At 50.0% G+C, this 24,855-nt stretch overlaps 1 protein-coding gene across 1 annotated transcript in view; it reads right to left on the minus strand.

Moving 5' to 3' along the window:
* Nucleotides 1-3,097: 3,097 nt before the first annotated feature.
* The window catches only part of Agpat4 (1-acylglycerol-3-phosphate O-acyltransferase 4), a 91,095-nt gene continuing 69,337 nt past the window's right edge, over nucleotides 3,098-24,855 (minus strand). Inside the window, exons 3-9 of the mRNA XM_050135904.1 lie at nucleotides 20,932-21,101; nucleotides 10,113-10,274; nucleotides 9,725-9,878; nucleotides 7,328-7,430; nucleotides 6,469-6,544; nucleotides 4,986-5,184; nucleotides 3,098-3,759 (exon numbers count right to left, since the gene is read on the minus strand). Coding sequence (XP_049991861.1) covers nucleotides 3,665-3,759; nucleotides 4,986-5,184; nucleotides 6,469-6,544; nucleotides 7,328-7,430; nucleotides 9,725-9,878; nucleotides 10,113-10,274; nucleotides 20,932-21,101 — 959 coding nt within the window. The 3' untranslated portion in view covers nucleotides 3,098-3,664. The remainder of the gene's footprint in view (nucleotides 3,760-4,985; nucleotides 5,185-6,468; nucleotides 6,545-7,327; nucleotides 7,431-9,724; nucleotides 9,879-10,112; nucleotides 10,275-20,931; nucleotides 21,102-24,855) is intronic.

Below are 24,855 nucleotides of genomic sequence, written 5' to 3' on the forward strand. Positions count from 1 at the left end.
CTGTGTACCCATCTGTCTGCTGTCCCTTATACTCCTGTGTACACATCTGCCCTCTGCTGTCCTCGGACTCCTGTGTACACATCTGTCTGCTGTCCCTCGTACTCCTGTGTACACATCTGTCTGCTGTCCCTTATACTCCTGTGTACACATCTGTCTGCTGTCCCTTATACTCCTGTGTACCCATCTGTCTGCTGTCCCTTATACTCCTGTGTACCCATCTGCCCTCTGCTGTCCTCGGACTCCTGTGTACACATCTGTCTGCTGTCCCTTATACTCCTGTGTACACATCTGTCTGCTGTCCTCGGACTCCTGTGTACCCATCTGTCTGCTGTCCCTTATACTCCTGTGTACACATCTGTCTGCTGTCCTCGGACTCCTGTGTACACATTTGTCTGCTGTCCTCGGACTCCTGTGTACCCATCTGCCCTCTGCTGTCCTCGGACTCCTGTGTACCCATCTGTCTGCTGTCCCTTATACTCCTGTGTACACATCTGTCTGCTGTCCTCGGACTCCTGTGTACACATTTGTCTGCTGTCCTCGGACTCCTGTGTACCCATCTGCCCTCTGCTGTCCTCGGACTCCTGTGTACCCATCTGTCTGCTGTCCCTCGTACTCCTGTGTACACATCTGCCCTCTGCTGTCCTCGGACTCCTGTGTACACATCTGTCTGCTGTCCCTCGTACTCCTGTGTACACATCTGTCTGCTGTCCCTTATACTCCTGTGTACACATCTGTCTGCTGTCCCTCGTACTCCTGTGTACACATCTGCCCTCTGCTGTCCTCGTACTCCTGTGTACACATCTGTGCTCTTTGATAAAGAGATAAAGGTCTGTCCATCTTTTCAGTCTCTTCTGGCTTCACTGTTTTCTCTTATTTTTCTGATTTCTGTTTTTTCTGTAGTGATCTTCATTGTTTCTTTCCTTACTTTTTAGGTTTAATTTGCTTACTTTTCAAAATACTAGTAAAAGCACTCTGCTAGGCTGCTTTGGTCAGTAGCTTACACCAGGCCCATGCCTACAGGTGACTTCCAAGTAAGAAGAGTCAGCCACTCACATGGGCACCAAGGCTGTTAGAGTGGCAGCTTCCATCTGCTGGCACTGATGGGTGGCCGGAGCTGCAGAGATCCAGAGGGCCTGGTGCTGGTTCATGGCTTACATGGGCTTGGTGGCAGCTACAGCTCCACTGTGGCATGGGGCAGCTGTAAAGTAGCAGATAGTGTGAATGGTGAGTGTGCACATGCAGGGTGCATGCACACATGTGTGAATAGAGAATGTGTGCACATGCAGGGAGTGTGCATACGTGATACTGTGGTGACTGCACATGCAGGGTACATGCACATGTGATGTGTGAATGGTTACTGTGTGGGCAGTTGATAGTGCCAATGGTGACTGTGGGCATGCAGGGTGCATGCACACGTGCCACAGCAAGTGTGTGTTGATCAGAGTACTTGTGAGATCTAGTTCTTTCCTTCCAATACATGAGGCTTGAGGATTGAACTCATGTTTCTTGGCTGCAGGCGCCGTTGCCTGCTGAGATGTCTTGCCAGCCCCATTTTGTCAAAATAAAGCGTTACATAAATATTTTATTTAATCCCATCCATTGAAGCGGGGCCTCTGGATGCTTCATTTATCTTAGTTTTGCTCTGATGGCAATGGCATATCACAGCCTTGCTTTTTTTATACTAAAATCCCAGGCACACATTCTCGGTACCCTTGCACTCTGTCCGCTGCTCTGCCGAAGTCAGAGGTCCTGGTTTGGTAATACGCTCGACAAGTGTTCTTGGTCATCTCAGTGGCAGGCACCACCACTTACATACCGAGACATCCGTTGTTTGGCCTCCTGGAATGCTGTGACACAGTGATCTGAGGCCTCTTCACCCCCTCTCCCTGCACCTGCTTCCTTCTGAATCATCCCTTAGTGGGTCCCGGTCACCCCTGAGCTGGAGCAACCCATTGCCCAACCAGAATACCTTGTTCCAACATGAACACCTCACCTTGGTCCTCCCTATTTGGGGTCTTTTCTCCTTGGTAGCCAAGCAATTGAGAAGCATGCTTTAAGCTCCAGCCACGCCTGTGCATGCTGGAGGCTGCACCAGCCTGGGAGTTTGGGTGTCCATCCTCCCTGAACCCTTGGCCTGTTTCCAGCGGCATGCTTGGCAGGCTGTGGCTTTTTAATATTCACTTTGAGAGCCCTCAGCTTTTCCTCCTCATCTCCTCCTGCAAGGTCTCAGGTAGAATGCCCCCTTAAGCACCACTCGGGACTGCCAGATGTCCCAGGTGGTTGGCTCCTTAGTAGGTACCTACGCACACTCTGAAAAGGAGTGTAGTGCCATTTTTGTAAATGATCCTGCCCCTGTTTGAGGGCTTCCCAACTCCTGTGACTTTTTTGATATTTTCATACCATTTGGTTTCAAAACCAGCATAAATCCTTCAAGACTAGTAGATGGCATTTCAGCAAGACTGGGAAACCAAAGCTATCCCCCGTTGACCCCTCTCCACGACTCAAGCAAGCCCTCGGCTGGTCTCCCAGCACCTTTGTCTTCACCCTTGCTTGGAGGGGTTTCCACGCCCACATCTCTTACAGGTAGCATCCCTGGATTGGCTTACTGTGACTGATTAATGCTGCTTGCCAACGCGACAGGATCTAGAATCGCCTAGGAGACAAGCCTCTGGCTGGGCAGGTAATTTAGGCTAGAACAACCGAGGTGGGCAGACCTACCTCAGCCATGGGCTTCCCCACTGCATGGGCTTCCCCACTCCATGGGCTGGGGTCCTGACCCATACAAGACAGTGAGTGAGCAGAGCGCCTGCATTCTCTTTTGAGTTGGACCAGATTCCTTGTGCCCCACGACCTCCCCATCGGGACAGACTGTGCCCTTGAACTCTGACCCAGAACAAATCCTTGCTTACACCAATGTTGTTCAGTATTCTAATACACTGACAGGTCATTTGGGGGTGGTGATCTCAGTAACATGTCTTGTATAAATCTTGACTCAAGCCCCTAGCAATCCCCTACCAGGAGCACAGTTCTCTGGAATACCCAAACTGAGAGGGAAGAGGAGAGGCTGGAACATTCGTGTAAACACATGCCACAGGCAACCCAGATAAACACTTTAATTTTTTTTTTCTTATTTGGAGGCATAATTTAGTCATCTTACCTAAAGCACTGTTGACTCCATCGCTGGCAATGAGGGTTAAAGACGCAGCACCACGGGGTGGCAGGGACACCTTCCACCTTCCCTTTCACCCCAGCCCCGCCCTTCCCTGCAGCCTCAGAGACCCATTGTCCTAGGGTCACAAATGAACACACCATTCTCCTCTCACACATGTACGTGTACACACACACACACACACACACACGTGTATGCAACTGAAAAGATAACCAAACCCGAGAATTCACACGGGAAGGGGAAGGGTTTAAGAACTGTAGACGGTCTGCATCAAAAATTCACATGGGAAAGGGGAAGGGTTTAAGAACTGTAGACAGTCTGCATCAAAGGACATCTTCGTTTCCCCTCCAGCGCTGAGAAAAACTCAGTGACTGGAGGGGCTCTGGCTTCTGCTCCTCCCAGCAAGGCTCCCTGGCTCCATCACTGAACCCTACTAAGAAGGCTAGGCTGGGGCCAACAGTTCCCAAGGTTCCCTTTGGAGGCGACGTTCCCAGGTCAGTCTGTTTGTTTCTGTTTGTTGTCGATATTGCCGTAGGCAGAGCCCTTGTCGATTTCTGTCACGCCAATCATCCATCGAACTCCCATGGAGGCTGCAGAGACAGGGAAAAGCAGTTAATAAGCACCTGAACACACTCCAGAGGTGCTTAGCCAGTGGGAGCCACGAGGAGGCCGTTGCCCTGCAAATGAATCTGGGTACCATCTGACCCCAACTTCTGGGCATTCCTCTGCATGTTGAAATGACATTAAAAGGACAATGATAGGGCTTCTGGGGGAGGAGGGCATCCTTGCACCATGCATCTGTTCACAGACTTCTCTGGTTTCCCTACTACTTTCCAGGGCAAAAAGGTGGTGGTTTGGGGATTGTAGTAAGGGTCACTTTGTGAGGATATATGAAGGCCCTGCGTACCCACAAACTCTACCATTGTGTGGGCTGAAGCTGTGGCTGTCCAGGTGCTGCGTGCTCAGCACCCCAGGCTGCGTGCTCAAGCCATTGGGCACTGCTTTCCCTGCCCCTCTTCATCTTTAAAGGGTGCAGCTCTCCTGCTGGCCGACATGGCCTCTGCTGGCCTTCCTGGCATCAAGCCCTGGCCAGCCTCCTTCCCAACACCCTGGTGCACACAGACATGTCAGGGTGCTCACTACTAAGTGAGAAGAGTGTTCAGACGATGCAGCCCGTGGTGTACCTTTATGCTTGAGGCTGCTGCAGTGGTCCTCAGGAGATGGCTGTCAGCACCAGGCTCCAAGTGGGAGTCCGCCCTGAGACCACGGTATTTTATGTTTTACAGAAATAGCCAGCCTGTTTGCTCGGGACACACACCAGTCTCCTGGCCTTGGTCTGGTGCCACTGTTCCTCAGTAGTGGAAAAGAGGAAGCTGCTCATGCTCGCATATGCCTCGGGAGCAGGCCTGGCCTTCAGGTGACAGGGGAGTGTCGCACACCGGGCAGTGACAGGGAGCAGCGTGCACACAAGCTCAGTGTTGGGAACTGCTGTGGTTGGACAGTGCTGGGTAAGCGAGCCATTGTGAAGAACGAAGAAGGAACTTGCTGCACTCCCTCACTCCAGCCCATTTGCAGGTTACAGGAGTCCCAGAGGGAGGGCCCCACGTCTAATTCCAAGGCAAAGAGCTTGCAACTAGATCCCTCAAGCCCCGTGCCATGCTTTCCTTCAGAGAAGGGAGGGCGGAGTCTCGGGGGACGAGGGATTCCAGGTCCAGGATCATCTAGACTCGGGCTGCTCCACAGCCTGCAAGGAACCCACACATCTGGCATCCACCAAGCACTCTGGCTTCACTTGGAGCCTCTGGCTTGTACTCACCCATACAAAAGATGAGGACCAAGCTAGCCAGTGTCACTGAAGAACCGCTGCTGACCATGCTCACGAGGAACTGGAAGAGAGGATAGAGCAGCAACGACGCCCAGAACAACCAGTTGACAAGAGCCCAAGGCCGGCGTGGGGGGACCCAGGGGGTCTCTGGGAAGACCCCTGTCCTGTAGTATTCCTCCTGAAAGGCATCCTGGGGACAGAAAATGTGCCTCAGATACCATGCTGGGCTCCAGGTGGTGCCTACTGGGTCTCTGTGGGCAGCTACTAGGGAGTTTGATTGCTGCCCAGTGTCAGATCTAGTTCTGCCACTCCTTCCTGTGTGGGAGGGAGGTTGGGGCTGGCCAGCCTCAGTCGGGCACTGAGGACACACAGCAGGACCGTGGTGTTAGGTTGAGAAGGCAAATGAACGGCCTCTTGAGCTCTGCCCACACCAACCAAAGACACGCGCTCACTCTGGCCTTGAGCTTGGGGTGAGCTGTGGGTCCACAAGGGACAAGGTGCTCCTCACTGCAGGAGTCAGCACTCTCTTGGCACAACCTCTGTTAGATCAAGTTAGGGCAATGATAATTAGGTTCTCCTTGCCCTATTATATTTTTGGAAGAGAGAAGCCTGTGAAAGCCAAGCCCCTACTCAGAGGAAGAACAAGCTGGGGAGCTGGACCAGGGACCCTTTGGGGATGCATTCTTATTTGAGTCACACTTTGAAGTGACACCGGGCCACTGAATAGTTTGCTCAAGAGCAATCAAGACCACATCTGTCACTAAACTGAACCCTCCCTTAGGGACATGTGCCTGGGACCAGGCTGCTGGACCACTGATACACATTATATTGGTAAACTCTCACATGCTGTTGAAGCTTGTTATAAAGGGGACACTGAGAACAAGGAGGCTCTCTCTTGCTCTCTCCCTCCGCCTTATCTCACTGAGCTCATTCAATTCAAGTATCTTCCATAACTCTGTGACAGCAAGAATGGAAAAGAGGAAGCAGCTAAGAGAATTAAAAACACTGAGCCCTTGAGAAGAGCTGGAAGAAGGACCATTTCCAGTAGAAGCTACAATCGTTTACCCTGTGGTACAAATGCCTGGAAGGGAAGAGGAAGACAGAGCTCCTCCGTGGACAGAGCTCAGCTGAGAATCCAGGTGATGCTGCCAAGTCTCCAGTGAGGATGTCTGCTGTCTGTCCTCCTACCTCTGCTATCTGTTCCTTCCTTTGCTCGCTGCACATTAATAAAAACTCACTTGTGAGTTCAGCGACTGTCGCTTCTTCTCTGGACAACACAGAGCAGCTATGACCTCCTGTTGGCCCACTCCACCCACACCAGGGTTTCACTTCCTGTGGGGCCACCTGATGATGCATTCTGCTACGCTCTTACTGCTGGACACGTGGATCGCTAGGGGCGCCAATAACCGGCTCCCAGTGCCCACCCATCAAAGTGTCGGCTTCCATCCTAGACCCCACAGCTGGGCGCACCCACCTTCTCCTGGTAGAGCTTGTGTAGCCAGGCCGAGCACTTGTCCTCGTCCTCTGGGATGTCTTCCATCGGGATCCTCCTGTGAAAGCAGAGAAGAGTTAGCACGGAGAGAGCCATGCTGAGCACCAGGTCCTGATGACAGTTCTGGCTGTGTGGGGAGAGGCAAGCGGCCCAGGGGTGGGTGGGGGGTGTGAATGTAATTGCCCCGCCCCCTGTAAGCTCACAGGGTGGCACTATTAGGAGGTGTGGCCTTGTTGGAAGAAGTGTGTCCCTGTGGGACTGGGCTCTGAGGTCTCTCGCTCTCAAGCTAAACCCAGTCTCAGTTCACTTCCTGTTGCCTGTGGATCAAGATGTAGGACTCTCAGCTTTCTCCAGCACCATGGCAGTCCCGCCATTAATGGACTAAACCTCTGAAATGGTAAGTTAGCCACTCTAGTTAAATGTTTTCCTTTATAAATTGCCATGATTATGGTGTTCCTTCATAGCAATAGGAACCCTAAGATAGATGGAAATCCCAAAATACAGTCATGGCCAAACAGAACCAAGCAAGGGTCAAGTCAATGACACAGATGGTTGTCAGGAATAGGGACCTGCCTTATCCAGCTTCCACCTCCCCAAACATGATACTTGCTCTGAGCACAGTGAGGGTGAGCAGATCAGTAAGGAACTGGGAGGGAAGGCTACTCCCCAGGCAGTAAGGTGTGCCTCTTGAGTTCAGATGTAAATAAAGACTGGAAAGACGTTGACTGGGAAGGCAGCTTCTAGAGAAATGTTAACAGGTTCTCCTGGAAGGCTGCAGGTAGTGATTTGGTGCTTAGAAACAAGCTCCCCCTTTCCAACGGAGGGCGCAGGGCCGACTTACCTAACATAGCAGTCCGCATGATATTTCTTTCCATTTAAGACTCCCAGCAGTGTTGGGTTTTCATTGTTTCTGAAATTGAGTGTACAGTCATATACAGCTGGGACTATAAGACAAGACAAACACAAGGCAGTATATAGCAGGTGAGGCCGGTTCTGCTTGGTAGTCACACACAGCGGAAGACATAAGCACACCGTAACCCATCTAGCAATGACTCATGGGATAAGATCTCTCTTCCTTGGCTTTTCCTAGATTGTTTACTTGCCCTACATTGGACACGTGTCATCTTTTGTAACCAGAAAGCCAACTATAAGCTGGTCATCCAACAGTAACTCCTGTGGTCCCGTGGGCTTGAAAGTGGCGATTCCCATCAGCTCTAGATTGGCAATGACAGTAATGAGTGACTTTCTAGTCAGCAGAGCTGTCCTGGCTAGTACCTGTGGCTGTCTGGACGAACGTGGGCACCAGATGGGTTAGATTTATCTGAGGCTGTGTCTGTTACACAACTACAGCCATTCTGATTTTTTTTAATGGAAAATTTATAAAAGATTTACTTAACTATGTGGATGCGTTTGTGTGGGTCTGTGTGCCCATGAGGCCAGGAGAGGACGTCAGATCCCCTGTTGCTGGATTTACAGGCAGTTGGGAGCCACCAGAGGAGGGTGATGGGACAGGAACCCCAGGTCCTCTGCGAGCGCAGTAAGTGATCCACGGAGCCATCTCTCCAGCCATGGTGTAAACTTTTCTATGAACATTTTCAGCCCCCAAATGAAGCAGCCACAAAGCCAGGACAAGACATCTACATCCTGGACACTAAGCTATCCTGCCAGCATTCCAGTCAAGCTTGCTGTGGGAGGCCTGGGACCTGGCCCAGGCTCGAGAAATGCTTACTGTTCAAAGAATGGGCTAGCTCATGACAAAAACAAGTGAATAGATTGTGAAAAACCATGGCAGGAATGGATGGCCTCTTCCCAGTGTGCAAGGCAGCAGAGAAAGTAGAAAATAGAGGAGTTCCAGAGCGTGCTGGGTGTGGCGCCCACAAACACTTCTTCTCAGCGATAGGCAGTTTGCTTAGCTACATCCCTTAATCTTCCAGACCTCGGTGTTCTGGAGAGTGGACTCATGTTGCCATCATCACGTAGCGGCTGAGGTGACAGATGTCGGTCACAATGGCAGACCCAGCACACTATACTCATGATGTAAGATCATGGCCCTAAGCCGAGAGCTTTACATAAATTCAGTTACTATTAGTGCAAGTAGTGGAGGATCATAGGAATCCTAACTGGTACCTGGACCACTCAGAAGTATGAAGAATAAGGATTCAAAGGTGATAAAATCACCATCCATTCTTTCCCTGATGTCTGACCCTGCTACAGTTCTGTAGGTCCCCACTACAGTCCTGTAGGTCCACTGCCTTTGCTGATGGGAGAGGGTCCCCCTCGTAGGCATACCCAGAGGCTGTGCCCTGAAAGAGCTAACAACTCTGTCATAAGTGGGCACTAGACCAAAAGACATTTAACCTGTTCATGTCCTTGGTGCCCTGGCTAATCTGTGACGTGGGGCTAAGGTGTCCCTCACAAAAAGAGGGTACATAGGGCCTGAAACCACAGGGCCAAATTTGTCCACTTCTGACTGCAGGACAAAACCTGGCACACCAAGTTCTAGAAAGGCCTACCCAACCCTATGATGCCTTCCCACTTAAAGCTGTGTCAAGTCCTACGCAGCCCAAGTATGACGTCAAGCCTCTCTTGGGAGCCCAATGTGAGAGAAAGGTGTTAAGTAGGAGAACAAGAAAATACATTTTACATTGAAACAGAGGGTTTAAAAAGAAATGGGGGAAGCTGGGTGGTGGTAGTACATGCCTTTAATCCTCTCACTTGGGATTAAAGGCAGAGACAGGCGGACCTCTGTGAGTTCAAAGCCAGCCTGGTCTACTGAGTAAGTTCCATAGGTTCTAAACCCCCACAGAAAGAAAGAAAGAAAGAAAGAAAGAAAGAAAGAAAGAAAGAAAGAAAGAAAGAAAGAAAGAAAGAAAGAAAGAAAGAAAGAAAGAGAAAAAGTCATAGCAAGACACTAGGGGCAAGTTACCACTGCTTTCTTCAGTTTTTATCTACAGTGACTTGAGGCTCCAGACTCACAGGTGAGCTGCCATAGTATACAGGTCAGGTTATCTGCAGGTGGTTGATAGCAATAGACAAGCAAGAGATGCTTCAAAGACCCAGCAGCTGCTTCACCATCAGGCCATCACGTCTGCATGCTCCAGTGCAGTGATGCCATTGACCAGCAGAGGGCGGTACTCATTGAGGTGCAAAAACATGAGGGGCCCAGCCAGCCTTGCACCTGCCCCTTGTCCCAAGTGACACCTAGCCTTGAAGACCCCTGTTTGGCAGGCATCCTTACCTACATCTCGCAAGCACTTCACGGTGATAGCAAAGCCCTTGGTGCGTGGCAGCAGGTGGTGCTTGAGACTGGGCAGTCCCTTGGCTTGGGCTACCTGCATGCTGATCTGGTGTTTCTTCTCTGTGAACCTTGTGCCCTCACAGTGAATCAGGAACTAGAAAGCAAAGGATGCGGTCACACAACCCCAAGGTCAACCAGAGGCCACAGTCAACCCAAAAAGGGGCAGAGTCTCGCCTGAAGCCAGGTCAGTTCTAGAGCCCTCGTGTCACAAAGCCCTAAAATCAAACACAATTTCAGGTCCCACTCAGTTCTGTGCTCATTTCTGTTCCTGAAGTGCCCCCTAAGTGTGGCAGCCATAGGAGCCAGACAACACACTGTGCCTGCGTACCAGATAGTTCTCTGGGTAGTCCCGGAGGTGCAGCAGGCTCTTGGCGACCGTCTGCCGATCCTGCTCCCACTTGCGCGTGCAGAAGATCATTTCCACGAAGTACCACATCCAGCCAATGATTGGGACGTAAGCCAGCTCTTTCTTGGCCAAGACTTTGGAGTTCTGAAACAGAGGTAGAGCACTTTAGGGTGTTTGTGAGGGAGACAGAAGTTCTTCACGGCTGTTGGAGATCGTAGGGGTAAGAAGGAACCAGTTATACCAAAGCCTTGGCACTCAGAACTCTTCTGGCTGCACTGACCCGAGGTCAAGAGCATACTCACCGCTTGGGGGTGGGCTGCTCCAGGATCAGAGGTCTGTGAAAGTGCCAGCTCTCAGCAGAGGGGATAGAGGCTTGAGGATGCTCTCATGGACCAGAGCCCTCCTAGGTTATTGGTATTTGGCGTGCTCACCAAGCCCACCCTGAAGCTCTTCCTGGGCAAATCTGTATGATGTCATCAAAGATGGCCATCAACAAAGCCATTGAGTTCTACAGACAAGGCCAGCAAGGTCCACTTGGCAGATTGGCGATTGGAGGTCAGCAGGGTTAGAGGGGCCCCATAACTGCTGGCATGAGGAACAGGGTAGGCAGGAAGGCAACCTAGATCACATGTCTGCCTGCCTGCTTCCCCACCATCCCACTGTGTGTGTGCGCGCGCACACGCGCACAATCACATTCATGTTTATGAATGCAGGCACGTGTGCCATGGTACACATGTGGAGGCCAGAGGCCAGCGGACATCAGCCCTCATCTTCAACCTTGTTTGAAGCAGACTCCTTGTTATTGCTGCATATTCCAGGACAGCTGGCCCACACTAGTTTCAGGATGCGCTTGCCCTCACCACTCACCTCCCTGTAGGTGAGTATAATCCCGGGATAACAGACACTCATGCTATGTGTCTGACTTTCAGGGAAGTTGGGAGAAATCCAAACTCAGGTCCTCTGCTTGCGTGACAAGTACTTTACCCATTCAGCCTCCTCCCCAGAACTCCTCCACCACCATCCTCCCATTTGAATTTTTACCCTTTGGTTTGGGGTTGACTAAGATGCTCCCTGACTCTTGAGATGATGCCCAAGTTGGCAGTGTGGACAGTTGATGACAGCTATCTGTCCAGTCACGGTCCTTAGCCTTGGCTGCCTAGCGGGAAGAGCAGACGCTTCACACAGCCCCTCCCCTTGGGCCCCTCTTGTCTTCCACTCAGTAGTCTTCATGTTTCTACCCTGCTTTTCCTCTCAGCACAGAGTAACTTTAAAGTCTCAGAAGTGGGAACAAACTGCTGGACTCCTGAGGTGATGCCTGTCACCCTGGAAACCAAACTGTCTCTGGGGTCACAGTTCTCCCTGGAAGCCCATTGCCCTAGGTCCACACTAGACTTCAGACCCCAGAGTTCCCTCTAACTCTTGTCTATGACAGGGAGTCACATTCCTCCTGGCCCTCACCTTCTTTTGTTTTCTGTCACTGCCCATAAAAACTTAAAATTTCTATGATGTAAGCAAATGGAACCAAGCTAAAAGCCTCAACTGACTAATCAAGCTCATCTTTCTGGAAGTTAAAAACTGTTTTTAAGATTCCATGTACTGGGCTGGAGAGATGGCTCAGTGGTTAAGAGCACTGGCTGCTCTTCCAGAGGTCCTGAGATCAATTCCCAGCAACCACAAGGTGGCTCACAACCATCTGTAATGAGATCTGGCGCCCTCTTCTGGTATGTGGGCATACATGGAAGCAGAATGTTGTATACATAATAAATCTTAAAAAAGAATACATGAATCATAAAAGAAATAGAAATCCAAAAAAAAGATTCTGTGTACTGCACCTTGCAAAAATTACACGTGGCAGTGCTCAGGGATTACAGAATGACCCATACTGCCACCTACAGAGATGCTGTCTCTCATCACAGCTACTGGGCTTGCTAGGTGGCCAATCTCACCCAGCCAATCATAGCTGTGTTCTCAGGCACACTTCCTTATTCATGGTTGGTCCTCCTAAGAAACTCAAGTGTGTTTTAGCATTTCTCCTTTGGTAGCTGGTGGAGAAGGCTGCCCTGGTGGGTTGTGAGATCTAGGGGTTCAACTAGAGGGGGTAAGTCAAGGGTCTGTATTTCCATCACTGTCTGATATCACAAGTCACTTTCCTGTCCCCATAGTAAAAAAACATTCATTGACTAGTATATTATTAGTATAGCTGAGTTTGCAAACCAAGGGCCACTCTGCTCCCCTGTCCACTGATGCCAACACAGCCTTACTGTCACCAGAGCTAGCATTCACCTGAATGCAGCAGCCACACAGTTCCTACCATAGGGCTGAATGGATGTCACAGAGACGATGCAGTCCACAGAGCTGGCTGGCCAATTACAAGTCAACTTAGTCAACCCTTAATTTACAGCCACTAATATTCATGCTGTCTAAAATTCTTGTTACCCTAAGTAGGAGGTGGATAGATGAGAGAGAGGATGGGGGAGGGGCAGGTGAGAGAGAGTTGGGGGACATGCTAACATCTTCCACAAGTCGACTCATTTATGACCAGAAACTGTTCTGAAAGCAAGACAAAAACACGTCTAGGGAAACCTGACATTTACACAGGGTGACCACAACCACCAGGTGCTGCATTGTCTACCTTGGCTAGTTTTTAGGTCACAGTTCATCCTACAGTTGAAAATCTCCGGAAATTATCTGGCGATGGGGGCTGGGTGTGAGAGTGAAGGGTACTGGGTCATGAGGAATGAGAACTTCATCACCATGGGTGTCCCACCCAGCCAGGGAGGACATCACCCATCTCTCAGAGAAAACAGTCACTCTAGGAGCCAGAAGCAGCATTTCCAAGGCACAACATGTGACCAAAGGACCATAGAAAGATCTGCTTTAAATAACACAGGGACTCAGGGCATCTTAACCCTCAGATTTGGTGGCTTTTAACCCATTTCAGTACAAGACTTCAAACAAGACCCCTTCTAGATGTTCAAGACAATGCGGGTCTGCAGGTTAGAATCTATGGCCAGCACTGTTCCCTGTCCCTGAACCCCAACCTTCCAGGGTCTGGCAGAAACCCATTCAGGAGTGAGGTCACTCCACAGGATGGTTCCTGGTTCCTGGTCAAGGCTGTGTTTGCATTAATACCTTACTAACTTCCAGACACAGAACCATTCCTGAAGGTTTAATCAGTTAGTCCTTCGGGTCTAGCCAAGGTTTGACATTTCTACTAAATATATAAAGATCAGAGCTGCAAGATGATGATGGCTCAGCAGGAAGAAGCATGGGCAAGCCAACCAACAGCACAACCTTGGTGCCCACTGGTGACATGAGAATTTATCTCCTGGAATCGTTAACCTCAAACTGACCAGTCCATGTGAACACTATCTAGCAAGGACCTCCATTAGGCCAGGTATAGGGCCAGCGCTGGGGACACAAAGGTGGATGGGACTGTCTGTGACCTCAAGGTAGACAGAGTTTAGAGGCAAAACGTGGTAGAACAGTGGGGACTGACTTAGTCACTTTCTCTGTGCATGGGTCAAGGGACTGTCCTCCTGTGACAGCAATGTGTTGAGGGGAACCCCGGGGTGGCCAAGGAGACGATGAGCAGGACGTGCAGCGGGTACCCTATCATGCAGTTCATCTTCCTTACTGTGCTGGCCCTGCTCTGGCTTTCCAAGGTCTCTCGCACAGGAAAAGGCTGTGCAGAGTTTCCTACTAGAGAGTCCCAAGAGAGTCTCCAAACAAAATGAACCCTGTTCTGCGATCAGTCACAGCCATGGGGGAACTACACAGGCCACACGCCAAACAAAAGCACTCTCGAAGAATTCATCTCTCTCGGCTGGAAAATAACTAGGGATCGTTTATCAAAATCAAGCCCAGTGCGCGAGGTCCTTCAGCTCTCAACCCAGCTGCTTCCCTCCCCTCGGCAAGCCTCAGACTTTTCTAGATTTGACCGGTGTGCAAAGTGTAGTGGGGAGGGGAGGGGAGGGGAGGGGAGGGACTTTGGGTAGTCAACAAATGTGCTGTGTGTGACCAGCAAGGGTATTTTTCACCCGGGCTCTTCTCTGAGGACCTGTGGCAGCCAGAACAACAGCAAAAAGATAAAAGGAGCTTCCTGTGCAAGGTTCTCACCACCCCCACCCCTTGACGCCCCATTCCCATTGCCCCCACCCCTCACCACCCCACCCCCTTACTATTCTGAAAGGCCTGCCCAGATGCTTCCAGGTTGGCCTTAGGCCAGAGCATCTGGGAGGATAAGCAGGAGGCATTACATGGGGTGGGGTGGAGGGTGGGGGGCGAAACAGGCAGACACCACAGGCAGGAGATAATGGGACGCCTGGCTTTGACAGGTGTGGGCTGGGATGGCCAACTGAAAGAGTCCCAGTGGCAGGTGTGCAGGGCCCCGGGCGGGAACAGAGGGATGGGTGGGGGTAATTAGTGGGGAGCAGAGCTGTTCTGAGCAGATGTCACTGGCCGGCGCTGTTTGCAGAAGAGGGAGGTGGCTGTGGCCGGCCCTGCTATCAGGCAGCCTAGCCTCTGCCGGGTTAGCTTCTGGCCAGCACGGGCTAACTTAACTGGCTTGCCAGTGGAGAAGGGGCCCTGCAGGCCTAGCTTAGGGCTGGCTTTGGGAGTACAGTCAAGGAGGCGGCTGTGCTTCTCTGAGCTGCCTGGGACTTTTCTCTACCCAGGATTCACTTGGTCACCTTGTATATGCCATTTACTTGGATTTCTTCTCTGTAAAATACCAGGTTCTCTGCCTCCCCCTCCCCCTGCCTCCGCCTCCTGGCTCAGTATATGAGCAAACGGTCAGGGCCTAAAGTAGCACATCTGTCCACTCAGCCTGCCAAAATCTGCAGTTAGGGTGCCAATTAATCTCAACTAAGATGTCAGCAATGGATTATTAGGGCCCATTTTCAATACGAGGTGCTCTCGGAGCCCTTCAGAGAGCCAAAGACAAACAGAGACTGCTTGTTCATTCCCAGTCACCTAGACCCAAATAATCACACAGAAACTATATTAATTACAACACTGCTTGGCCTACTAGCTCAGGCTTCTTATTAACTAACTCTTACATCTTAAATAAGTCCATTTCTATTAATCTGTGTATTACTATAAAGCTGTGGCCTACTGGTAAGGTTCCAGCGTGTCCCTCTCCTTTGGCAGCCACATGGCATCTCTTTGACTCCACCTACTCTCTCTGTTCAGATTTCCCTGCATGTCTTTACTCAGCGAAGCCATTGGTCGAAACAACCAAATTCATTATCCAATAAAAGCAACGCATATGCAGAAGGAGATCCCACAGGAGCAGGCAAGAGCTGCGTGAGTTCAAGGCCAACCTGATCTACAGAGGAGTTCTAGCACAGTCTTGGAAAGGAGATGGGAAGGAAAGGGGAGGAGGACGGAGGGAAAAAATAATTCTTCTCTTTTGTTCTCTGCACATAGAAACACAACAAATTCTAACCTGGTTTTAGGCCATGCTGCCTTGCAACACCTGACTGATATTTGCCAGGAGGAGGAAATGAGAGAGGGTCTAAACAAAACATCAGGGTGTGGAGGGCAGTCTCTGAGATGCTCCCACCCAGAGTGTTCCTGGGTGTGGGCTGGGAAATCCCTCACAAACAGAATCTGATACAGGGTTCCATCACACACAGCGGTGATTTCTGCCCTGGGTTCTTGCTCCTGCTCTCTTTGGCATTGCACATCCTTGGAGAAGGGACTACCCTGTCCAGGGAAACCCTTCAACAGGCCCATGTGGCAGAGACTGAGGCAGGAACAACAAGCCTATGACTAAGCTTGGAAACTAGCCAGTACCTGCCAAACTTGTGGAGGAGACCATCGCTCCGGCAGTCACATGACCACAGTCTTTCTTTCTAGCTTTCTTCTGGGAGCCCAGCTGGCGGGTGTCTGCGGGTCCGACAAAGCAGGGAGTCAACAGTCTGCATGTCTGTGCTTTAACTTGCTCACTCCGTGGACCACACACTGCCACAGATGACTAAGACACATAGCTTCATTAAGGAGCCGAAGCAAAAGCTCCCAGATGGCCTGAGAGTTAGCCGGCATGCTGCAGCCTGGGTGGCAGATGAGTTCTGGGGACAGCAGAGGGTCGCACCTCGTTAATAGAGTTTTAAGCCTATGCACAGACTGCACAGTCTTGACCTTGACACATTCCTGTTTCACTGAGGCAGGAAGACAAGCAAATAGGACCAGAAGCTTTAGTTCACTGAGCGAGTGGAGACACACTCCCAAGCCAATCCCAGGTCACACTTGGCCCCAAGAGGAAAAGGTCAGTCTGTGTCTGAGAGACCTCAACTTGACCCTTTGGAGACCTGATCACACCCAGCAATGATGGCCCAGCCTTAAGGGGAACCTGAGCCTCCAGGACAGGGTACCCAGGTAAGGGCTCAGTGTTTTCACAAGGTCAAACCTGTTTCTAAAGAAAATCCTATCACTTGTCCTTCATAGTCAATATTAAGAATTTCTGTAAATTATATTTATTTTAAACTCATTTCCTTTTGGGCTATTTCAGATGATTAAAAAATACAAGTCAGGATTGAATCTCTGTCAGACTACCTATCTATCTATCTTCTCCCTCCATCACTCTATCCCTCAGTCCCTCCTCTTAAACAATTTCCTCAGACCCCGAAGGTTCTCAAAACCATGTTATACAAGGAGAGGAAAGATGGAGAAGGTGCTGCTGTTAAAGGTCATTGAAGACACTTCCCCTGTGCTTTCAAAGCAGGAAGAATTGATTATGGGTCGCTCTGGAAGAGGGCAGGCACTTTGTCTAGCCTCTCTGTGACTACAGTGCCTCTGAGGGACGGCAAAGTTGCCTCTGCAACGACAGGACACAGTCCCGCAGCAACTACCTGTGAAAGAAGCCACTTCCCCATCTCCTTCCACTCTTCCTTTTTTTTTCTCCTCCTCTCTCCTCTTTTCATCTTCCTTCTCCTCCTCCTCTTCCTCCTTTTCTCCCAAAGCCTTGCAATTCATGCAGTGATGGCTCTGCCTGCTTCTCTAGTGACTGGAGAAAACTAGCAAGTGATTTGCCTCCTCTCCCTCAGTTCTTTAGGGGTCACTAGAGCTGGGGAGGTACAGCAGGGTGAACCTGGCTCCCAGGCTGCAGGATGCTGCAGATACTGCTCTGGTTCAAGGTCTGAGACCTGCTTGCCGAACCTCTTGGTGGGCTCTCCCCAACTCCTAAGCTCCAGGCGCCCCCACCAGTGGGAATTTTCATATTCATTACATCCAAACCCGGCTGTTCGGGTTTAAAGATAATAAAAATGAAAAATCTCTGAATCTAATATTCATTTAACAAATCAGTATAGAACTGAAATCCTTGGCTGGTATAAGGCGGTCTGCTTCAGGGCATCTGTGTCTCACCTAGTGCTCAGAGGTAGAAAGTCTTCCCAGGGCTCAAGGCATTTGGGGAAAACCCTAGATTGCTGGGATGCCATCTCTGCTCCATGAAGGCCTGGCCCTAGGGCACCAGCCATTCCCAGCTCCTTCTCTGGAGGGGAGGCCCTTCTCCAGCCCTGGGTGTCCTCTCTAGTTCTGGTTCCATGCTCATGGGTCCCCTGATTGGCTTGGGGACATCCCTCTGGTCCCAAGTCCCTTTCTGTGTTCGTTTTTCAGGTTCATTCCCTTTCTCTTAATGTATGCCTGCCTCTCCCTGGCTGTGAACTCTTGGCCACGCCTGTTCCTGGATTCGGGGCGTTGTGCAAGCTTCTCAGAACTTTAGTGTCCTGTTCCTGTGGCCCCTTCCCAGACCTCATAAAGGTACCAAGGACTCCTGCTTCTCATAAGGACTGTTGTATGTATCCATGAAGCTGGTCCTACCAGCAGTCAGCCTGTGGTTTCAAGTTCCCAAAGCTTTGGAATCAGACTTGCAAACTACTGCTGATTTGGGAGTACAGAGCAGTGAGTGTCTTCGTCAACAATCACTGTGAAGAGACACCATGACCACGGCAGCTCTTATAAAGAAAGACGTTTCAATGGGGCTGTGTGGTATAATGTCCCGCTGACTTGGCGCCAGAGGGATAGCAAGCAACCTCCACTAGCCATGAAACCCCGCTGGGTTTCACCTGACCTGGCTCCGGAGTTTTCACACGGCCCCTAGTCCACTCTTTATGTTACAGATACCTTTTGTTGTCCTCTATGAATCTTGTCTGAGAGTTCCCTTCCCATGGATACAAAGCCTATGCAAAACTCGGCTTAGAGGAAACCCGGAAAACCATAGTACCTCCTGAATCAGGTATTTCCACCACCTGGCATTGCATTTTTGGAAACTTCATTCAGTTTGTTTTGAGACATGGAAATCTACTAGCTAAAGTGTAAATACAGGAAAAAAATAAAGATGCCAAGGGGCAAAGGGAAAGCTTTCCGTTCACAGAGACTGAGCCCCCTGCAGCCGCAGAGGCTAGGTTCATTCTTAGGTGTCTCTGTGTCTTCATTTCACAGACTTGTGGGAACCCACACAACTAGCGCCAAGTTACACATGACAGGACTGGCTTCCATTCAGAGATTAGGTCATGATCATCATGGCAGGAGCATGGCGGCACACAAGCAGACGGCTGGATGCCAGCTGACAGTGCTACATCCAGATCAGCAGAAAGTATGGCAGGCACTGGGCCTGGCTTGAGCGCTTGAAACCCCAACGCCCACCCCCAGTGACCACTGTCCTCCAGTAGGGCCACCAGTCCCAACACCTCTCCCTGGCGACCAAGCATTCAAATGTACGAGCCTGTGGAGGCATTCTTATTCAAACCAGCACAGCGGATGAGAAATGGCATGAACGGTGTGCATGAAGACATGGACTCAGGGTCATATCGCTCGTCTGGGTGGAGCAGGAAGCTGACAGGACCTCGGGGGCCCCCTCACAGTGACTCTTGACTTATGGAAAATCCATCACATTCAGAACAGAAAGGCCACAAAGCCACTTGGCACATTCAGGAGCTCTAACTGTCTTCCAAGCACAAGACGACAGGGACATGGTAGCTTTCCACCTCACCCATGGTTTGACTCACCCGGGGACAATCTGGTCTGGTGATGTTAAATGGAACATCTCAAAGCTACACAGAGAGTTTAAATACTCTATTACTGTTGATCATGACTATAATTGCTCTATTTAGTTATTATTGACCTCATTCTTAATTACAAGTTAGACTCTTAGGTCAGAACATGAAAAGCAACACACACACAGCACATATGTGACCTGATATTACCCACAGACTCAGGCGTCCTTGGGATGCCTTGGTGTGTCCCCGATGGACCAAGGAGGAACCTCTATACTAGAATTTTCATTTTTGTTCTGAAAACATATTTGAACACAAATACAAATGTGCTCGTGTGTCCCCCCGGCTCCCCAAAGAATCACTGAAGAATAAACAGAAAAACAAAAGGGATGCTGTCACCAGCATGGAGGAAGCAGACCTGCAAATTCTCTGGCCCTTCCATACTCCGAGGTCACAGCTCAGTATTCTAAACCTAACAGATTGTGTTCACGCGCTACCAAAACCCAGTATGCCATGAGCAGGCCACCTGTGTCTATCTGTGGGCCATCATCACAAATGCAAGACTTCACCTCCGCGTTCTCAGGAAAACTGGGGCCTTTTCCACCCTGGGCCCAAGACACATTAGTTTCCATTGCAGTATCTGAAGGCCGCTGGCGACTTTGAGTCATTGCTGTGCCACAGGCTCAAGCATGACACACCGCTGCGTGTGAAAGATGACAACAGCCAACCGAAGAGAGCCAGTTATTAAAGCAAGGAGACTGCAAGCAGGAAGTCGAACTAATTCGAGGGAAACGGAACTTAGGAATCATTCCAAATTCTGCTACGGAAACTTTGCCACTTAAGAGACTCAACGTTCTTAAGCCTGGAGCGATTCAAAATCGGGCGAATTCTGCCTGTGAGCTAAGCAATTAAGAACAGGAATTGGGCCAAACTAGACAAGTTCCCATCCAAATCCAATTACAGCTGGGTGGCCCTAGCCGACTACAGAAACTCTCTCTAATTGAGGTCTGTTTTGGAACGGTGGTCTACATCCACTCATAAATGCTTCTATAAGGATTAAACAGTAAATAAACAGGAAAACTTGTTTGGCGTGCGGTACAGTTGGGTACCTCCTGCAACTGCTCATGAGATGTTAATCATGATTCTAAGCAAGAAGGACAAGCATCATGCTGGTTCATAGTGTCAAGGTGGCTGGTTCTAGACTCACCGATGAGGCACGCTTCCAAGCATGCCTGTGAGTCATTGCCTAGATTAGATTAACTGAGGTGGAATGAGCCACCGTTACTGTGGGTAGTAACAGTCCGTGGCCCAGGGCCCTGGGATAAATTAGAGCGTTAAAAGCTTCTTGACAGCAGAGGAAATGTGACTGGCCAGCTACCTTGAGTTCTTGCTGCCAGTCTTCCCCGCCAGCATAGACCCTTAAACTGGCCAAAATCAGCCTTTACCTACCTAAGTTGCTCTTGTCTGATATTTTCTCACAGCAAGGAGAAAAATAACCAAAACAGGCAGCTTTTGAGAGCATTCCATACTATAAAAACCAATAATCATAATCATAATAAAACAAAAAATAAAAATACCTTGCCAAGGCTGGCCATAGCTCTCATCCCAACTCTCTGGGAGGCTGAGGATACATTTTAGAAAAGCCAGGGCTCCATAGCGAGATCCTATCTCACCTCTGCCCCCTAAATAAAAACAACAACAAACCCTGCCGATTCTAGAAGTCCTGAGTGACCAAGAGCAAAGAGCAAGTTGCATGGCTGACTCAGAAACAGGCATGACAGGTAAAGGCACAGCCCACTTACCCCCAGGATCCCAAGGCGCTCAGCCAGGCTCCAGCCACAGAGAAAGTCAATCTCAAATTTATGGTTGAGAACCACGATGGCGTTTTCCTTCCCGTAGTGCAGGGAGGACCTCGGGTCGGTGTAGATGGTGCACTCCGTGCCTGACCACCACTCTAGAAGCATCACCAATTCTGCAAGAAACCAAAGGACACACAAAGATTTACTTCACCGCCCTGGGGTCCTGGGGCTGCTTTTCTTGGGCCATGCTATAAGACAAAACTGCTTCTAAGGGCAAAGTTTCAGGGCTAAATGCCAGGACCCCAGCTGTTGGAAGGGTTACAAACAAGCAAGACCCCGCAATAGTCTTCAGGGAAGGAGAGGAAGCTTCAGGTTAGCCAGGCCTTTTTACCTCTTGACAAAGTAACTTGGGAGAAATAACATCAGTCTGGACCCACCCACATCTATGTCCGAGTGCTGACTGCATGAGATGGTGTATGTTCTAGAAACGACTGGCTGACAAGCTTCTAAACTCCGTCTAAGAATGCTATGGACTCAACTCCTTCTCTCCCACTAACGACACCTGATGGTATCAAGAATGACCAGCAACCACGGTGGCGCAAAACACAAGTTTCTCCATTTCAGTGACTTGGAGTCAGCATGCTGTAGGCTTCAACAAAACTATCACCATATTCTTTAGAGGGGCCTGTGAAAATTAAGACTTGTTTTCAGGTGACAATCTGACTGTGTTCTTGGGGGGAGGCCTTTATTCTAGGCGGCCAGTTTCCTGAGGCTGGGGGGTCTCAGGAAGACCGTGAGGGAAGCTCTAGACACAGAGTTGAATGTGAACGACAACATAGCCCCTTCAAGTGCACCTTTAGAGTGGGAGGTGTTGGCAGGGGGGTGCTATATGGGTTCCCTATGAAGGTTGCACCCTTGTTTGTAATACTTAATGGGGTACATGTTTTATAGAGGGCTCCTACACCCTACATGCACACAAAGACAAGTAAGTGTGTTTGAACTTTTCTCTTCCAGACTGGAGGCTAAATATGGAACACTAGAACCATCTAGAAGGCCCCATAGTCCAGTTTCTAAGCAGTGACGCTGTGGACTTTGCATAATCTAACCCCATGGTTCGGTCATGTCTTTTCTTTGTGGTGTGAATGCCTCAGGGGGTCTTGTAAAAATTTCTGGTGGTCAGGACCACTCCAGTTCCCTCTTGGGAAGGCCACCAGGTAAGGAGAATATCGCCCATCCTGCTGACTTCCATGCTATACCTTTGATCATTGCCCCTGTGCCCTGAGGCTGAGTCACCCAGGTGGGGACTACTGTCCTCAAGTCCACTAAACAGAAAAGGTAGAGAGAGGACTAAATCGGCACACTGTGCCATAGAGAAGTGTCTGTTGTCACCTCAGGTCATCCCCCACAGACTGACTCAACTGACCCAGACATTTCTCCCCTGCTCAGTCTGTGAGTCTGGCATTTAGAATGACACCAACAGCCACCAAGTCCCCTTGGCTGCTGATATTTAGTCTCTCTGGGCCTTTGTCCAATTTAAATGCAGGTCAAAAGCCCGACTCTACTGAAACTGTAAACATGGGAGCCATCTGGCACATTCCCATGGGCTTATGGGTAGGATGGAACCCTACATGTGGGTGAGGCTTATGGCTCCATCATCCCCAGTTAGTCCACTCTGGAAACAGGTGCCAGGCATGGGACAATGTCAGGTGGGTCATACATAGGTGACAGGCCACCCTGGTTCACCTTCTTCAAATCCTCAGTGCTGGCTCTTCTGAGACCTCTTGGCTAGACACTTGGTGTGAATCACCCATTGTCCTTCCAATAAATCCCATTTGAGGAGAGCACAGGCAGCATTTCCTGATACTCCCAGCACTTACAAACTGTTCCGGCTGGAAGACACTGTCTCCCAACTCAAAGCAGGAGAAAAGTCCAACGCCGGTGCCTTCATTTTGTATCTGTCTGTGTTGTCTTAAATTGTTGGGAAAGACCCGTCTAACTGCAAGTAGGCCTGCCCATCACTAAAGGGCGATCTAAGTACGATGGGACGTCAGCATGAAGGGACAGAGAAGACTGACATGTCGCTATCAGCATCCGCAATGTCCTGTCTGCGCAGCATCCCCTCCCAAAGTGCCCGAAAGTCTCTAGTTAGTGTCTAACCCTGCAGCCATCTTAGATTCCAGGAGCATAGAGCCTTATAGGTTACTCCCTGACCCCAAGCAGAAACATTCATTTCAGGGAAGTGGGATTATCCCATGCAATGGGGCCTCTTTCTCCAGGTCCACCTTGTAGAACCACCTGAGACGCTGAACCAAGACCACTGTCTGATGGAGGATCCTCAGTCACACAGACCTCAAGCTCCCGCTCCTGTTCTTACTATTCAATCCCAACAGCTCAGGCTGGTACCCCACATGGGCCAAAATGATGACGACACGCCTAGGAGAGCAATTGTGGAAATGAGGATACTGAGTCTCGGAGAGGGGAGACAACGGCCTAGAAGATGTGGGTATGCAAACCAAGGCCAAGCCAGGAGGTGTCCCCAGAGCCTGGTGCAGATCTGAGATACTGAACACCTTAAAGTCAGGACTGTCTAAAGGAGGAGTCAAGAAGAGGTGGGAAAAGAGAAGAGGACCAGCAGGGAGGAGACACACCTTGACCTTGGGCGAACCTGTGCTCAGATTAGCTACCTTGTAAAGATGAAATGATACAGCCCAAAGGCTTGTCCGCTCCCAATGGCCTCAACGCATTAAAGCAGATATCTGCCCGTCACAAAGGGTCTTTCTCCACGGCGCTATCACTGACGACCACATAGTGGACATGCAGGTGTGCAAGTACGCACGCGCACACACACAACATGCAGTAGGGAAGCAGGTGGGCCCAGTGTCCATTTTGAGGCATCTGTGTCTGTTTAAGCATTTTACAAGGCTGGCTGACTGATCAAAAGCCAAATTATCCTGACCCATCTTTAACCCCTGTTGATAATCATGTACTACCCTCCTCAGTGTGTGACTATCAATTAACATCCTTTGGGGACTCTAAAAACAGAGCCCTGACCTTCACTAACCCCAGGGCTCAGGACGCAGTCACAGCTCAGAAGCCACTGTCAAGGTTTCCCCACTTGGCAATTCCCACCCACCTGGTGTTTCCACTAATGCATTTTAAAGTGTCTTGGTCTGTGATTTTCTTTGTTGTTATGTTAAAAGTTTCACAAAAGGGTTGGAGAGGTGGCTCAGCAGTTAAGAGCACCAGCTGCTCTTACTGAGAACTGGGTTAGTTTCCTGCACCCACATAACAGCTCATAATCCTTAATAACTGCGGTTCCTGGGGACCTGACGCCCTCTTCTGGCCTCCATAGGCACCAGGCATGCACATAATACACATTCAGACGTGCAGGCAAAACACCCCTGCACACACACACACACTACACACACATGCATGTTCACAGATATGTCTCTATATATTTGTTGCATATATTTATATATACATATGTATATGCTTGTGTATGTATATATACACACACATATGTAAATAAAATCTTGTTGAAATAGGAGCGGCGGGGCTGCGTCCCCAACACCCCAGCCGCTTGGCTAGCTCATGCCCGAAATAACAACACACAAACTGTATTCATTTAAGAACTGCTTGGCCCAGGAACTCTAGCCCTTACAGGCTAATTCTCGCACCTGGATTAGCCCATTTCTAATAATGCGTGTAAGCACCCCAAGGTGCGCTTACCGGGAAGATTCTAGCCTCCGTCCATCATGGTGTCTCTGCTCCAGAGAGCAGAGCTGTTCGGTCCATCTGGAAGCAGAGCAGAGTCTGACCTCACTTCCTCTTCCGCCCAGCATTCTATTCTGTTTCTTCCACCCACCTATGTTCTAAGCTATGAGGCCAAGCAGTTGGTTTATTATAATTAACCAATTACCTTCCTCC

Source organism: Alexandromys fortis, unplaced genomic scaffold (assembly GCF_014885135.2).
Source record: "Alexandromys fortis isolate MF-2015 unplaced genomic scaffold, M_Fortis_MF-2015_v1.1 scaffold_23, whole genome shotgun sequence".
NCBI lineage: Eukaryota > Metazoa > Chordata > Mammalia > Rodentia > Cricetidae > Alexandromys > Alexandromys fortis.